We start from the raw sequence: 19069 nt of genomic DNA, 5'->3' as shown, positions 1-19069 counted from the left end.
AGTAACACTGCCAAAAACAAAGCCAACCCCCCATAATCAATATTAGGTTCAAAAAATACCTTGGCGATCGCAATTCGCCAACAAGACTGTGAGAATTAATATAACCATGTAACTGAAACATATTTGTGGTAAGAAATTTAAGAATAAAGAGTTACAAATAGATTTTTGTTTTCGATTGGGCGAGACAGTGAATTAATGACTCTACATTAGTATTGAAATAAAAAGTTCGACGTTTTAGATTGATCGATAAGAAAAGAATAAAATATTTTATGTTCGCTTTTATAAACATAAACTCATTGATTTAATTTAAATATAATTCGTTGTTACTCGTGTCCATCTGAATTATGAAACATAATGCAGATGGGAGTGGTATTGGTTCTGATGCTATCAGTTGAGGTGGGAAAACTAGCTGCATTTCAGGAGGCATGGCTAATCGAGTGATTTTAAAAGCTAATTACAAAATAACTAGGAAACCCACTGAATTGAAATTGGTGTCTATCATCATAAAATGGCATGAAATTTCGTTTTAAAAAATACCACACAGGTTCCTTATTGAATGCTCTCTTAGAGCTGTTGCCACCCTCTCTTCTAAATGCTGCTGAACTAAGTGTCTTATACAGCACACCAGAAAAATTAAAAGCCTTCATAATTAAGTTACATGGATGTTTTGAGTATAGAGCTCTTTTCTTACCATCTTTAGACAAGCTTTATAAAATGGAAGAAAAAAACATAAATTCAATTGATTTTAAAATTGTCAATAAAAAGATTGAAGGTAAAAAAATTGCTTCGAAATTTGCATCTTTCTTCTGTTTGTCTGGTGTTGTTTCTTATACTACTACCAGCAAGCCGTCTATGAGAAATCAGGCGAATTTAAAGCAAGGGGTGTTTCTTGTTTTTCAGTGGTGCCATCTATGTCCAAGAATACAATTTCAGCCACACACATGTCACAGCCAGATTAACTGGGAGGACCCATACATACTCCATTTATTAATTCAATTGGCGGGGATAGCCTGGTCGGTAGGGCTCTGGAACCATGTCCGAGAGTTCGAACCTCGCCGGCCGAAGACTCCCCGTGTAGTAAAGTGACTGAAGCACATTAAATCTGGCGAATCGCAAAAGTCCTCCATATTCCAATAACAAATCAATACCTCTGGGGGTACTGGATTGAGATCGATCGTTCTTCGATTCAGGTCAAAATTACGATCTGTGGATGAATGAATGGATGTGTGAATGGGTCTGCCCTATAAACGGGTGCGATGCATGGTGTGGCAGAAGTCGAATTCTTGGCCATAGATGGCGCCACTGAAAAACAAGAACAATCGCACCCCTTCTGCCTAAACAGGCATACGTCAACAACAACAACATCTAACCAGTCTAAACCAGAGAATAATCAATCTCCAGTTTAGTACCCCCAGAAGTATTAATTTGTAATGGGAACTTGGAGGTCTCAATGACACTGACAGATTTAACATGCACCAGTCCTCATTTAATATAAGGGAGGCCGGTGGAATTCGAACTGACAGTCGAACATCCTCCGAAATACGCCTCCAGGTATATCTAATAATTATTAATGGATGAATATAAGAACTACAAAGCTAGTTATTAAGTTAATAAACCAGTATTTACCGGCTGAGTGACTTCTGCGGCCACAAGGAAGCTTTCCTCCACAAAGTGGTTTGTCCCATTTCATAGATTTAGTGTCTAGAAACACAATTTCATTGTTGTAAGTTTCCATTTCGGATTCTATATATCTTCCTCCAAATATATACATTTTATCATTGATCACTGAAGCTGTATGAAAATCTCTACAAGACGGCGGTTGTCCCTAAAGCAGAGAAAGTAACATAAATATTGCCCCTGCAATATATAGAAAGACTAGCGTTTTTAAATAAAGCATGAAATATGGGAAGTACGAGGCGCATCCAAAAAGTAAGTTTGCCTAATTTATAAAAAAAGAAGAACTTTCAGGAACATATTTATTGGCAACAAGTACAGAGTACAAGAGAGCAACAAGTACCACCAGAATTGAGACACTTGTTGTATCATGGGATCAACTTTTGTATCCCTCTGTCGCAGAACTCTGCCGCCTGTGAGTGGAACCAGCGTGAGACAGACGTCTTCAGCTTTTCGTCGTTGCCGAAACGCTCACCAGAGGACAGGAGTTTCTTGAGGTGCAAGAAAACATGAAAATCGCTGGGAGCAATATCAGGGCTGTAGGGTGGATGATCAAACAACTCCTAGCCAAATTCCGTCAAAACAGCTGCTGTGTGTCGTGCCGCATGTGGTCAAGCATTGTCATGGAGAAGCGCAACACCTGCAGTAAGCATTCCATGACTCTTGTTTTGAATGGCAAGTCACAATTTCCGCAGTGTTTCACTGTAACGATAAACGTCTGTCACATGCTGGTTCCATTCACAGGAGGCAGAGTTCTACGACAGACGGATACAAAAGTTGATCCCATGACACGACAAGTGTCTCAATTCTAGTGGTGCCTATGTTGAAAAATGGCTGAAACATTGCTGTACTTGTTGCCAATAAATATGATCCTGAAAGTGTGAGTTCTTTTCTTTTAAAAATTTGGAAACTTGCGTTCTGGATGCACCTCATATTATATACTGTGCCAAGGCATTGCGTCACACAGTAGGTCTCGGGGTTCTATCCTCGGACCAGGCAAGGTTGACTTAGCCTTTAATTGAGTCGATAGAATGAGTACTAAGCATGCTTGGGGTTTAAGAACTAAGGATTCTGAGTTCGGCTCAAAAAGTTAAAAAATTTGCAAGCCTCCACCTCGAATTATCGAGACTCTACTATACCATTATTTGTTTATTAGTTTCAAAATTATACTGATTTAATTAACTCAGATTATTTATTATTAAACAGAAAAATATAAAAACCGATATGATATATGTATTTAAATATACATAAGAGAAACAGAACAGAAAGAATTTTGAAGTAAAGAATAACTTGCAAGTGAAAATTGAAACATTCCCATACCTGTATTTAAAAAAAATAAATAATAATAAATAAAATAAAATAATATCAATTTAAAATATTTAATTGCAAATTCATAGCATCAACAGCATTTTAGTTTTTTATGTTCCCTAAAAATCACTTCCTTCTATAATCCCGACTGAGGAATCTCCCGAGCCACGCATAGGCACATGTCGTTTCACAAGCAGAGAGGTCTTGCTGGTCTGTGTTCAGGGGCAAATGGATTTATGGCATTAGACCAACGTGCGGATACTAATTGATGCAGAATAAAACTGACCTAGCTGACCTTTGTGAAGGAAGATAGATCTACTACAATGACATTTTTAATTTAAATTAATTCCTTGCCAGTATTGCCAGTTCAGGCAAGAGAAAAATTAACGTTTCTATTTTGCATAGCTGCCAACACAGATAGGAAAAAATCCAATAGATTTTACGAAATAATATAAATTTCATGATAATTGTCAGAAAATATACTAAATATTTTTCACATAGGGAATTTTAAGGATTTTTATAGTCATCAAAATAGAAAACCTGCATTATTTTCCAGTTATGATTTCACATTAAATGATCTTGAAATGTTATGTATTATGTTTATTCATAATTTTGAATAGTAATAGGCATTTAATTCATCAAAGATAGTTGATATAATTTTATGAATGAAGCTTGCTTTATTATGTATTAGTGACACTTATTTAAATATTCAAGCAAGCAATAATAAACACAAAAATTCAATTTTAATAGAGATTTTTCAAGGAAACTTACTCAATTTCTCAAGGAATTTTCTAAAATGTACAAGAACCAGGAGAATTTTTATAAAACTAGTAGACCAAGAGAAACTGGCAAAATCCAGTAGAGTTGGCAGCTATGATTTTGTGAAGCCCAAGCTAAATTTGTTTCTAATTTAGGACACTGAATTCTCTATTTTCATAATAGATGGCATTAGTGGTCTTAGTTTTTCACCGATTACGACTTCAGTCGAGGGAGGGAAATGTGGGTGGTGTTTTTGGGATATACCATACTGTAAATTGTATGTATTGAAAATCAAATTGTTGTGTTTTCATATTATATTATACTAGTTATATTATATTTAGCTTCAAAATTTTATTTAATTTGCTGTAATTAGTATGCGATTTGTGTGTAATCCATTACTTTCTTATGTGTAAGTAAAAATTATAAATACAGTAGTTATTGCATTTAAAATTTTATTTTTGTAATAAAAAACCATTTTCTAGTTTTTATAATAATAAAAAGAACAAAATTAAACAGTCAAATTTTTTTTCTCCATTTTTCTGAAATATATGTCACTGTTAAGGGGTTAAACAGATTTCTGAATTAGAATGCTTTTTCAAAAACAGGGGTCTGTCAAGGTTTTTCTGAGAGATACCTATTTTGTGAAAATTAAAAATTATATTGAAAAATCGACACAAAAATATGGATTTCTTGTTCTTAGCGGGATACAAAAATAAAATTTTAAGAAAAAGTATTTCGTGAAACTACCATTTTTCCTAAAGTTGAATTTGTGAAGGTACTGCTAAATGGTAGTAAATTTGGCCTAGACAGACCCCTGAAAAAGGACAATTTACTTGGTACCGAATGCTTTAGTGAGGTTTTGTTGTGTATATACATTTAAGTTATACAGATGTAAAAATAAAATATCATTGATAAAAATAAATTTGATATAAAAAATGTCAAATTAAAAAGTGACACCTTCAAAACTTTAAATTTTTGGAACTTATTTAGGCAAAGCATTATACCAGAGCTTACTTTGGTGGGAACCTTTTCCCATTCAAAGGATTTTAGATTCAAGCGATGCACAGAATTTGAAAACATTTCAGTCTCTTCTTCATAGCCTCCAAATACATACATGAAACCATTAATGACGCAAGCAGAGTGGCCGTCCACTTTATGGGGGATGATTCCACTAGTGGGTACGATATTCCAGGCATAAGATTCTATTTGGAAAGACATCTCTATAACAACTTTATCTGAAGTATCATGTATACAGTCCGACCTCTATTTAACGAAGTCGCTAAACCCCAATAATAAGTTCATTATACAGAAAATTTGTTAAAAAGAAAATCACCTTTTGAAATATTTAAACGACACAAAACAGATTTTAAATTCACAAACACTAGACATAATTAAAATAGCAAATTGATACACCTTTATCTTGTAAACTAGTATCTACTATGTATTTTATAAATCTTAACCATAAAAGAAATCTGCACGAAAAGCAAGAATAGAGCAAAACATTATCCAGTGTAACACTATCATGCTACATACATTTACAACCAAAAAAAGCTAAATTTATGTATAAAATTATAGCTGCATTTATTATCGAAGTAATTTTAAACATACATTAACACACGTTCATAAGTTTAATTGCTACTGATAAAATCTGTTAATTTTGTCTATGTTTTTCGTTTGAAATGCAAACAAAAGTTAAGTGGCTTCAAAAATCTATCCAAGGTCATTTCCCCTTATAAAATGCGTTAACAAGCTTAAGATGTTCTGAAATATTTTGGGAGAAAGGGAAATTGGATCTCCAAGAAAAGTTCGTTAAACAGAAATTCACTTCGTTATTTGGAAGTTATTTTATGAAGAAATTTCCAAAATGTTCTTGGTTCCTCGAAAAAACTCGCAAAATAGACGAATTCAGAAAATGGAAGTTCGTTAAATAGCAGAAGTCCGACTGTATTTAGTTTTATTTGTGGAAGTAATAAAAAATTTCACTGAGGTTAACCCTTTTGGGCCTAGCATTTTTTAAAAAGGGGACAGTTCTTTTTTTCCAAACAGAAAAAGGTGGTAACACAAGTGTTTTAATATTAGAATTTTGTTGCAGAAAAAAAAATTCATTTAAAAAAAAAGTGCTGTCTTCCAGAATGTATTAATGATATAAAGATTTATATTTTGATCTAAAATGAAAGTAAATCGCTTCTTTAATTTTAGAATAGAACGTGATATAAAGTCCCATATGAACAAATATGTATCTCTACTTTTATTGTATAGGTGTTTTTCTCATAGAAAGACACTTTAAAAAAAAAGACACTTTTCATAGAGATTACTTTTTGCGACCAAATATTAATGAGTGAAGCTAATTCATTATGCAGTGAACTCTCTCTAATACGATATCCGATACAACCAGGGCCGGATTAACGTATAGGCACACTAGGCACGTGCCTAGGGCCTACAAAAAACTTGGGAGAAAAAAAAAATAAAAATCAAACGTAGTGGAATCAGAAAAACAGTTTTGTTTTTCTGATTCCACTACGTTTGATTTCTTTTTCCTTTTACGATAAATTTCGCACTCAATAAATTCTTTTTTTTCATAAATTTTATCATTAGGTTTGTTTTTTTAAAATTCCGTTGATCTTGCCTTGTTCCGGGTTTTAATATTTATGCTAGTCCCTTTTTTAACTATCGTTTCGGTTCGATAATTTTCAAGTGTTTTTATTTAGATTAATAAGTTTTCCTTTTATTTTATTGTTTCCCTCCCGTTTAATTAGGTATGAAATATATTGCGTTATTTAATCATTGGTTTTGTTTATATAAGTTAATTTAGGAATTGTAATTATTTTTAAAAAATAAATATGAGAATTTTGTACTTTTTAAACTTGTTTTTCTTGTCTAAACTTGTAAATATTTTTATTCTTTTAAATGTTATATTTCTACCATTTTTTTTTCTCTTTAAAGTTAGGAGTACCTTTCTTTTTTCTCTTACTTTATGCATTACACTTGTCGGTATTGCAGATAAAGTTCGATAAACAAATTCGTAAATTAAAATCCATATTAATAAAAATGTTTTAAAAAAAATATGCAAGAAAATTTTAGCATATATTTTGAAAAGAGGGGAGGAGTGGGGGAGGGCCCAAAAACGGCTATGCCTAGGGCCTACGAAAGGTATAATCCGGCTCTGGATACAACAATAACTCCGTCTATTACAATACTGTTTCATGGTCCAGGCGAACTCGCATTTGAATTAATGTTATCCTCCTCTCAATATTGCGATATTCTATGAAGCGATAAACCCATGTTAAAACGATTTTTTTTTCAAATTTCAATCCTATTTTCTCCATTTATTATTGGTTTTCAAATAATGTTGAAAATCTCATTTTATCATATTTTGCCATTTTTTCCGGTCTTTTTCTGACAAGAGAAGACTCACTGCTGATTATGTATTTATCTTATTTCCTTTCACCACAGTGAATGGCTTTTGTATTCAGATTTCAATACCCCATAATTGATGTACATAGACCACCCCCAAGACCTTCCATTCTTAGAATTGCTTCCTTTATCTCTTAAGAAGTCACTGATTTCATATTTAACCATTATTAACACTCCGTAAATTATATTTTTATGTAATATATAAATAGATTTATACAGGGTTCATGCTCTACTATAAAAATAAAATTCAAGTACTTTTCAAGGACTTCTTAAGACTTATCATAAAATTCTCAAGGACTTAAATTTTAGTTAAAGATAGACTAAAATTTAACATTTTAAACTAAAATGTTTTGACGATAAATGTTAGTCGATAATAGCAGTACCTAAAAATAAGACTTCCATTGCTCTCTCTAGATTTTGGAAAGTGATCTAAGTATATATATAAAAAAACAAAAACAAGGGTGATTGGCATCAAGTCGAGAATAAAATTCATGATGCATAAAAACGTCAGGTTTGAATTTTGCATTAAGGCTTATTTTAAGCTAGGTATACAAAGTCTGAATAAGTCAAGATTTGGGCAGATATAGTAAATACATATGTAACATCAAAATAAAATAAAAATCTTATTGTGCTTCAAAAGTATGTAGGCCCTCAATATAATAATATATCCCTCTACAACTAGTAACAATTTTATATTATTACTAGTTTATATAATTTGAATTTGGTTTTAGCTGCCTTGTGCGCTGTTCCAATTTGAATTAGTGCAGTAATGGTTATTTATTTTTCCTACCTCCTGTTTAGTAATTTTGACTTAAGAATTTGAATTTATATTTGGATCTACAACAGTATATTTATTTTGTCCCTAAAATATTGTTGTAGCGAAGTTTTACAGTATTTGTTAAAATACACAATTTACTACAAACAAATCTGCCTAATTCAAATAAAATCTGTTTTTTTTTTTTTTTTTAAATTCTTCCCTTTCTGGAAAATAATTCTCCTACACTCATTAGCTAAATAATTTTCACTTCATTATGAGAACAAATAAAATTAAAGAAGATAGAATTCTTATGAAATACTAATACCAAAAATATAATTCAATTCTTGCAGCAGTTCATAAATAATAAACAACCTATAAGCGAAAGATTCATTTTTGCAGCAGCTTATAAATGTATATGTTTTCCGATATCATTAGAATGAGAAAAATCTTAGCATGAATGAGTTATTATAAAAGCCTCTTACTTGTATTAAAACAATATAATGTGTTAGAAGCACACAAATTGTTTCTTCCGCCCCACTGATATATTTTGTATCCATGAGAAACAACTGTGTGGCCATAGCATTTCATGGGGGCTGCATTTACATTTGTGTAGTGAACAGGTCTCCATCTTAAGCAACCTGCAAAGAACATGAACTTATACTCTGGTTGCTTTTGTAACTAAAATTAGGATTGTTCCATGAGCATGACTTAACTGCATAGTAGATGGTTTTTAAATAACTACAATTCCCAATATACAATTATTAAAGCGGGAAACTTAAGGTAAAAAGAAAAAATTGAACTCATTAAATATATATATATTACAGCTTTATTGTTCTTATGTGACTGAAACCAGTTTGCACTTGTTTACGTTCATGTATCAGTTGGTTAAATTAGACGATATATTATATAAATATTTTTTTTATAACGGCAGGTACTGAACTTTTCGTGTTTACCTTAGAATATGCAGGGAGTGTTGCTCATTTAACGTCACCCAGTGAGCACCCATGAACCTAAGTCACGGAGGCGAGCAACATTACCCACGCCACAGATACCCGTTCATAGGGTGGGCCACATTCACACAACAGATGACAACACATAGAGAGAAATATCCATGCTCAGAGTGGGATTCAAACCCGCAGCCATTGGCTTTACAGTCAGACACGCTAACCACTCGGCCACCTGGCCGGCATTATATAAATATAGAATATTTATTATATCAAGCATTATATTAGTATATTATAATACAGTCAAACCTAGCTATAGTGAACTCCCGGATATAGTGAACGAAATGCTCGGTCCCGTGCCTTGCTATACACGGATAATGTTATTTTTTGTGGTTAAAAGTGTAAATTTTTGTGGTAAAAGTTTAGTGAACCAAAAAAGAACGGAAATTTCTACTTCAAATTAAATACATATACCGATTTTCAAAACCATCTATAGAGGGGAATGTAACGATAAGCATTTTTTCTTGTTTGCTTCTTTTATCTCACCTTCACATACCTAAACAAACTAAGCAGATGTTTCCAACCCAGGCAGACGATGCACCAGTAAGGTGTCAGCGGGATCAATATGCATTTTTTTCAGAGGGAATGAGTAATTATTCATTATTGGTCAAAGAGTTGGACACCAATATGTGTTGATATGGCCCTCATTTCAACTCATTTTTGCTATCAGTTCAGTTAAAATAAATCCTGCAAACAAGTGTCTCAAATTTAACTATGGTTAGCAATAAACGTAAAACGTTCTCCATTGATGATAAAACTAGCATAATCAGAAAAATTGAAAATGGATGCAGTCAAGCTGATATTTGCAGGGAATATAAACTATCCAAAACTGCAGTTTGTAACATATGGAAAAATAGACAATTAATAATTTCTGCTCATGAAAAAAATATTGATGGTGGAAAAAAGTTGATCACAAGGATAATGAAGAAACATTGCTGAAGTGATTCACCAATCGAAGAAGCCGCAATCATCCAGTATCTGGCAAATGCCGATGAATTTGCTAAGCGATTTCATGAAACTACTTTTATGTGCTCGAATGGCAGGTGAGACAGGTTTAAAAAGCCGAATAACAGAAATTCAGGAAAAATTATCTGAGTCGGGAAGTGTTTCCATAGCTAATGGGGAGGATTGCTCATCAGCTAAAGATTACTAATTTTTTTGTACGCAAGACGAAGAGTAATGAAAAATAACACATTATTTGCTACTACATAATATTTTTCAGTCATTTACTTAAATAATGTGTAATAAAAGGGAGGAGTTAAGGAACCATTAGTTAAATTGATTGCGTAACGGATATAGTGAACCGAAACTTCGGTCCCTTGATGGTTCACTATAGCGGGGTTTGACTGTAATTAGATTTAATTATTAAAAGCACTACAGTTTTATAATAATTACATGATTTGCAAGAGTTTATATGCAATACTTTTATATTTAAACGTAGATGTAATGGGTTTTTATCTAGTACTTATATACTTCCTAATCATATTTATTTTTAACATATTGCATTACAATGTTAACCAATAGATACAGGAGAGTAAACAAATGCAAACCGATTTTATCCGAACAAAAACAATAAAGCTGTACAATATCACCTGATAATTACAGTTTTACATAGAAACTTAGATTTTATATATATATATATATATATATATATATATATATATATATATATATATATATATATATATATATATATATATATATATATGCTTCATTCTAACTTGCATATTGCGAAGACAATGTATATTACTTAAATTTGGACAAATATAGTAGGCTTTAAATGGTATTTCAAAACACTTAAAACAGATACTAATACATTAAATAAATACATAAACAAAATAAAAGACCCAATAAAAATAAAGAAGCAAAATACATAAATGTTTAAATTTGAAAAATATTAAAATAAATAAAACTAAAATGTTCAGGTTAAAGCGAAGTAAGAGAGTCACATTTAAAACAAATATCTTTCTATTTTAGTCTCCAGTTTAGTTAGACGGTCACTTTTAAGTCAATAAATATTTTTATTCTGTTTTTTTTTCATGTTTAAAAGTTCTTTGAAGTTTTAAACTATAATTTCACACAAGCATTTGTAAAAATATTAGTCAACAATTTATTGTATCATCAGACCCAGATCTTATACCTTTTTATGAAACATTCATCAAACTATTTGCACTAAGGAAAAAGGAGAAAAATCATTATCAGAGATCAGAAAAATAATAGACTATATCTCGTAAAAATTTGAATGATCAGAAAATTGAATTTCAAGCCTGAACGTGCAATTAACTGAACTTTAATGATAAAAGTCTGATTTTTTTCTGATTTACAAGCCCTAAACTGAGCAAGAACACTTTTAATATCTAAATCACGGGTCTTCAGTGCATGGCCTGCCAGTGGAGTAGCTTTAATATAACTTTGAGGGGGTTATCGGTGATTTCCTACTAATATATATATATATAGGGATGGACTGATCATAAAGACACGGTTCCCAGTACAGTACAGAAGTCAGGCATCACTAGCTACGGTCAGTAAGCGGGTGAGTAACTACTTTGATCAGCCAGCATAGGGACAAAGGGTGCGCAGTATCGGCCCTCATTAAACTGTTCTACCGTAAAGAGCTTGACTTCGCACGCAGGTAGCCAGGCTACCGAAGCAGAGGAGCCATCCCCTCTGCAGAGGATCAAAATTGTGAAGGCATGTCTTCGAAATCATCCTCAGGGATGTATTCCAGAGAGTCACGAATAGACCATCGTGCGATGTAAATAAAGTACCTACCTGCCTATACATATATTCTAAACGTTTAAATTACAAAAAATGAATAATGAAAACTTTTTTATATCTACATCCTAGTTACCGTACAATAGTTCATTATTCAAGTCATATTTAATTTCGGAGGAGGTTTTGTCTCCCGAACCCTTCCCATAACTACGCCACTGTGACCTGCTGATGACATTTTAGCGGTCAGCAGAATTATTTCAGCAAGTTTAAAACAGTAGTTCGATAAGGATATAAAAGACTATTAGGACTGGTCGATAAATCGATGTAACAGAAAATATCAATTCTATGCAATAATCGTCGATCCGATGTTTGGCAGCTTCTCGAAGCATCAGAAATTGTGATTTACTGAGATGTGTACGATATTTCCCGATGCATCATTGACATTGATGTCTACTCGTGCGATGTTGAGCATTGTTCCCGAGAGCACATCGATGTCTTCAAGTTCGCGCGAAGAGCATTTCCCCCCGTAAGTGTGCAGTGATAGCTGTGGTGATGATCGTAATCTTTCTCGGTCTTTTTTACATCACGACTCCTCATTTTGCTGACATGATGAATACGAATGTGATTGAGAATCGAAGTGTTATTGAATCTCTTACTTATGGAAGGGTTTTCTTTCAATCGTGCAAATCCTATTGATTCTTTTACAATCAATCCAGCCTAGCCATTTAATGTTTTTTTTCCACTGCTATTTTGCAGATATCCACGTCTTTAAATATAGAGAAATAATTATTGAAAAAAAGCAACTTACTAATTGCGAACTTATGCAGTACTAAATGTAAAACATTAATGTACCGATACATCGCGATGACAAAATCTTAACATCTGCCAGTCCTGATGACTATATAAAAAGACCATAAAGATCAACAATTCCTGAATGGTTTAAAAGCTGGGCACAGTGACATCATGCATTACAAAGTACATTAATTACAAATTATACTAACAAACGTAAAAACTTTTTTCCAAGGTTAATGAAGTACTGATTAATAAAATAGAAATTTCCTTTTTAATTGCAGGACTATAATGAAGCACACAATGATTAACTGAATTCGTATTTGAAAAAATATGTTTTTACATCACTGTGTTTAAATTTGGAATATTACTTGTATCAAAAACGTGGATGTCAATTTTATGACCGATATCAAATGCCTCATCGCTATTATAACCACCAAATGAAAATATCTTGTTTTCTACGCTAGCAGCAGCATGATTGACTCTTTGAGGGCCACCTTCTAGGCATGTGATCCAATACATTATAACACTGAAATAGAAAAAAAATAATTAAGTAAAAATCGTAAATAAAATACAGTCCCCTGTTCAAATTATTAGACGCGCTATAAGATTCTATGTAAAATCTTCATTATCAGGGGATACTATACAACTTTATTGCTTTTAAGCGGCTGAAACCAGCTTGCACTTGTTTACGTTAGTGTATAAATTGGTTAAATTAGAAGATATATAATGTTAATTTGATGATAGGACAAATTAGACGATATAATACATAAATATAGAATATTTATTATATCAAGCATTATATTAGTATATTATAATAATTAGATCAAATTATTAGAAGCACTGTAGTTTTTTAATTATCACATGATTTGCACGAGTTTATATGCAATACTTTTATATTTTTTAACACACATGTAATGGGTTTTTATTCAGGAGATTTTTTATATACTTCCTATTTATATTTATTTTTAATGTATTGCATTACAATGTTAACCAATTGATACAGGAGCGTAAACAAATGCAAACCGGTTTCATTTGAGTTAAAACAATGCAGCTTTATAGAATGAAACCGGTTTACATTTGTGTATTAATTGGTTAATGTTTTAATGCAATACATTAAAAACAAATACAAATAGGAAGTACATAAAACCTGAATAAAAACCTGTCACATGTATCCTTAAATATAAAAGTAGTGCATATAAACTCGTGCAAAGCATGTCATTATTAAAAAACTACAGTGTGTCTAATAATTTGATCTAATTATTACAATATAATACCTGATAAAATAAATATTCTATATTTTATATCATCTAATTTATTCAATCCTAGAATATATATTATATATTGTCTAAGTTAACCAATTGATACACGAACTTAATAAGTGAAAATTGGTTTCAGTTGTGTAAAAACAATAAATCAATCACCTGATAATTAAGATTTGACATAAAATTTTATAGTGTGTCTAATAATTTGGCCAGGGGCTGCACGTAACTGTAGGAACCAATTCAGGGTTGAACTTTCAAAATCTGTATTTACACACTTATAGAAACTTAAAATTTGCTACTAAATAGTAAATAGATTGGAGTTACACCTATAAAAAATTCATTCTAAAACACATACTTAAGAATATACTGGAATCAATCTTTTTTTAACTCACCAAACATGAAATCTAATTTTGCGTCACGAATTTATATAATACTAACAGTAAGTTTTGATCATGAATAAAACTGCCATGCCTTAAAATCTTTTGTCATAAGTTATCAAAAATCGATAAAATAACAATTAATCATGTAAATCTCTTTAAATTATCGTGCCTGAACAATTTTTAAGACAATTATTAACTGTGTAGAGTATCTACCACTACAAAAATAAAATACCAATTCACTAGTATATAAGACATGTTAACTTCATTTTATAGTGGGGTACCTTTTCATAGATGAAGGTTGAAATTGTCGATAACAACACTTCCCACATTGGTGACGATTGATGCAAACACACCTACTTTGGCAGAAATGCCCACAACGATTTGAACACGCCTATTCCACATTGAACAGCTGAATTGCTACTCGTGACTAGGACATTGTCCTCCTCACGCTGTTGCTTTTCGGTCTCGATCACACAATGAACTACTTATACACTCAATTGCTAAAAGGCAACACAGGAGCAACCACGACCGTGAACTTAATACAGCTCTCACGATCAGCACACAAAATGTACGGTGATCTTAATACAGTTTTCCCGGCTTCTCAACAAAACTGCAATGAATCAACTAGTGGTATCCGTTCATCGAATTCTATTATATTCATACAATTTTGGTGGGGAAGTACTGTAGAGTATCTACCACTACAAAAATAAAATACCATTCACTATTATATAAGACATGTTAACTCGATTCTATGTTGGGGTACCTTTTCATAGATGAAGGTTGACATTAACTATAAATACTATTCCCACAAACTGTTTTCATTTATAGAAGGTAAAACAGATTAATCCGGTTTTTTTTATAAAAAATAATTATACTATCAAATAAAATTACAGAGGTACTTCTTAAATATCCGGGTGTTTTACTCTTTAAATGGAGGTGAAGAGAAATCTTAAAAGCTAAAACTTCAAAGGATATCATTAAATTTACGTATGCAAACTGCTACATAATGTAACTGCCTTCAGCTTCATAAATTGCGAATTAGAGATGTGACACATTTTGAGCTTGATGGGGTTTTTTTTTCTTCATATTTTCATATTTTTTTTATTGACATGACCTCAGAATTGCTCTTTTCCGACTGGTGTCACTTTTTTTGCTGGGGTGTTATATGGTGTCAAAGGAAAGGCAAATGGCACTTTATTTATTTGTTGTAATAATGGAAGGAGCATAGTAATGGGGGGTTGTACTAAAAAATGTACTCTGTAATCTGTACACAAAAATTTTAACAGTTCTTATTTTAAGCTTCTATTTTTTTACTTTTAACTTTAAACCAGGGTTCGTGATTTTTTTGATTTTTTTAAAAAAAATCAAAAAAATCGGATTATTTTGATTTAAATCGGATTTTTTTGATTTAAATCAGATTTTTTTGATTTTTATTTAAATACACTATAAGAGCTTTAATTTATGATCAAAAAAACTTTATAAATGTTTAATCAAAATTAAATTAATATTAAAACTATATTATAACAATATTTTAGAAGCTCTAACTTACTAAAATAATTTTTCATTATAATGCATAGCGACCATTTTGATACAAAGGCATGATTGAAATTAAAAGACAAGATAAAATAGATAATTTTATACTACTTTATAAAATAGGGAATACTACTTTAATAACACAAAGTTTCAATTAGCACAGTATAATTTTAATTTAAAATTGTGATCTCTTTTTTTTCTCATGATTTATAAAATGGCAAAATAAATGCAACAGATTGTGTTTATAAATGTTGTTATTCATCAAAAAATAAATATTCAATCTATATATTTTTATGTTAAAATATTCATTTTTAATCCTTTGTCAAAATACATAAGTTAAGCTAAAAAACATTTTTTTAAAAATCTATGTACTAATTGGAATTTTTTTTCACAAAAGAAAATCTGATAATTTCAAAGATACCGTAAACATATTATGAGAAGAAAAATAAAAACCAGTTAAAAACCCTACTGCTTCAAATAGACTTTGATAGGGAAGAATGACACTATATCAGAAAAAAAATAACTGAACTCAGCTTTTTTTTTCTTTCTATTTTTGGCATATTAAGGTAATTTCTTTTTAATATAACCTGAAGCTTTAGAAATATAGAAATTTCCATCAATAAACTATGATGTAGATTTGAATTTCATGCTTTTTTAATCAAAAGGTAGAATTTTAATTAACATTTGCTTTCTGAAAAAAAAAAGCATGTTTATTTACTTTCTACAGCTATGCAAGTCTATATTAAGACAGCATTAAATATTTACTTTAATCTGTACTTTCAATGTTAAGAATCAAAAGATTTTTAAACATATAATTTTAAATGTGTTTAACACACTCCAAGAAAGAAAGTAATTTCGTTCACTAAAATTAATTAATGCAGCAATTTATTTAAAATAAATTTTAAAACTGAGAAAAGAAAATAATAAAAGTATCAATAATTTAAAGCACTGTTTTTTAACTTTTAAAATCAATATAATATATATATAAAAATCAGTTGATTTAAATCAATGATTCTTTTAAAAAAATCATTTGATTTTAATCATGATTTAAATCGTGATTTAAATCAAGCTGATTTAAATCAACGAACCCTGCTTTAAACACGTTGAAGACATTATTTTTCAAAATGTTTTCGGCACTATTTTTTTTAAAGAAAAATAATTAAACACAAGTTAGAAACAATTTCAAATTAAACAAAAGTAAATTTAAAAAATTTAAAAAAAAAAATTATTTTATATTCTCTGTTATTATTTCAAATTATACAGCGAAAAATTAATGGTATATATATATACAATAGTACATAAAATTAATAGTATATATGGCCACTAGGTACTTAATTTCAAAAATTTTGATTAAAAATTATTTGCCACTTCCCACTTTTTCGGCTAGAAAAATAATTCATCATTATTTTTTTAAATAAGTTATTATAATTGTTCTAAAATTAATTTGAATATTTTAAAAAATTCTGAAAATTACTATATTTTAAGCTTGTTTCTTAAAACTTTACTTTGTTTTAAAAATTAATTTTGAGAAATGCTTCAAAATAAATGTCATTATAAATAAAAAATACTTTTAAATCATTTGAAATTTTTAATTTTTGAAAAGTGACCATATGTTTTAAAAAGTGGTCACTATTAAAAATGCCACAAATGGCCACTGGCAGGTAGAAAAATTTCCTTTAGAAAAATAATCCTTGTATTTGACAAACTTGAAGTATATCTATTTTTTCTTTATTATTGCATTCAATGAAATTTCAAAGTATTATGCTAAGTAGATCTGGAAAAAGAAATATTTTAATCTATACAAAATTTATTACTATTTTCCACGATTTAAATAAAATTTTTAGCAAAAACGTACAATTTATATCTAACTAAATTACAAAAAAAAAGGAGAAAAAAATTAAATAGACAGATGGATTTAAAAACACCTAATCCATAAACTCTAACCTAAACTATTTTTTAAAAAATAAATGAATAATTTAAACTATTACTTACTTAATTACAATATAGTAGGAAAAAAAAATAATAAATCTACCTTACATTGGAAATTAGATATGATTTGGATAAAAAATGATGTTGCACACTTTTGCTTACCAGAATTTAAATACATATAACAATTTATAAATCATTGAAAATAATTAAAATTTTAAAATAGTGACATGAAATAAAAGGAAAATGATCAGTTTCACTAAAAAATATATATGGCGGTCAAGGAGCTGATTTCATGTCAGATAGGTCCTTCTTACTGTGGGAGCAATGCTGGCACACCTATTATGGTGCCCCTGAAAGAGTTGTCTACCCTTCTGATAACTAAATGATTAATATCCGGATGGGATTTGAAAAAAAAAGAAAGAAAAAGAACTTAAAATTTATCAATATAAAACGCAGATTGGAAGTCAAGTTAAGTAGGTAACACAAAAGAATGCATTTTTAGTCGTGAAAATTCAAGACTAAACCAAGTAATTATAAACAAAATAATTACACTACAAAATAAAAGAAAATTAAATTGAATGGAAAATAAACCTATTCATAAAAGATTGATCAGGATTTGAAATAGAGAAACGCGCGTGCTTAACCAGAATTCATGTCCGAAAATTAATGAATTATTGGAACCAATAACTAATTTTAAAACAAAGATACGAAATAATAAAAAAAATTGTTAGTTGCATTTGAAAATAATCAGTAACAATGAAGATGGGGGTTGATTGAAAATAAGGAATGGTTCAGCTCTAGCGCTGAAATAGCAGATACTGTGTGAAAAAAAAAGTTTTGAGAAAAAGAGTAGAATTGACAATTAGTTGCAGAATTGATAATTAAATTAGTAGACTTAATTAGTAGTTCTAATAACTAAATTAGTAGACTTAATTAGTAGTTGTAATAGATAATTTAATTAGTAATTGTATAATTGATAACAAAAGTAGAGAAACAAATTAGTTATAGATTTATTTTATTTGTTAATCAACTCTAAAGAAACAGAAGCAACCAAACATTTTAAAACATAATTTAAATTTTCTTAAAATTAATTTTAATATGAATGAGGTTTATTGTGATTTATATTTTATGCAAATTTTTTATAAAAGAGATATTAGTTTTCTACAAATTTACAAATCAGGATAAAATTGATCTATTTTAATAAATGACTATCATTGGACTTAATGAAGGAAAGCCAATGTTAATGAAATTTGTAAAGTCCTAATTTCTGTCATTCAATATTTGAGTTTACAGTAAACAATTCTATATCAATTTTAAAATTTATAGACAACAAAAACAATTTATTATTTTCAAATGAAGAGATACAATATTTGAAAACCAATATACCTGGCTGACAAATTCATAATAGGGATCTTTTGCAAGTGTCAATTATGTGTTTATTACGCATAAGAAACTACTTAAATAAGTAATAAAGAGCACCTGATGAATTTGTTGTAGTGTCAATTGAAGTCAACAATAACAAGAAATTATGACGCATATTTA

At 30.1% G+C, this 19069-nt stretch overlaps 1 protein-coding gene across 1 annotated transcript in view; it reads right to left on the bottom strand.

Annotated features, from left to right (window-relative positions):
• Window positions 1–19069, bottom strand: part of LOC107455027 (kelch domain-containing protein 3) — a 36435-nt gene that overhangs the window by 16800 nt on the left and 566 nt on the right. Inside the window, exons 2-5 of the mRNA XM_087161875.1 lie at window positions 12792–12949; window positions 8395–8550; window positions 4756–4943; window positions 1627–1825 (exon numbers count right to left, since the gene is read on the bottom strand). Coding sequence (XP_087018001.1) covers window positions 1627–1825; window positions 4756–4943; window positions 8395–8550; window positions 12792–12942 — 694 coding nt within the window. The 5' untranslated portion in view covers window positions 12943–12949. The remainder of the gene's footprint in view (window positions 1–1626; window positions 1826–4755; window positions 4944–8394; window positions 8551–12791; window positions 12950–19069) is intronic.

This window comes from Parasteatoda tepidariorum, chromosome 4 (genome assembly GCF_982258835.1).
Source record: "Parasteatoda tepidariorum strain Cologne lab strain chromosome 4, Ptep-v5.0, whole genome shotgun sequence".
Lineage (NCBI taxonomy): Eukaryota > Metazoa > Arthropoda > Arachnida > Araneae > Theridiidae > Parasteatoda > Parasteatoda tepidariorum.
Note: the sequence above shows the minus strand (reverse complement) of the source record. Positions and strands in the feature narration are given on the sequence as shown.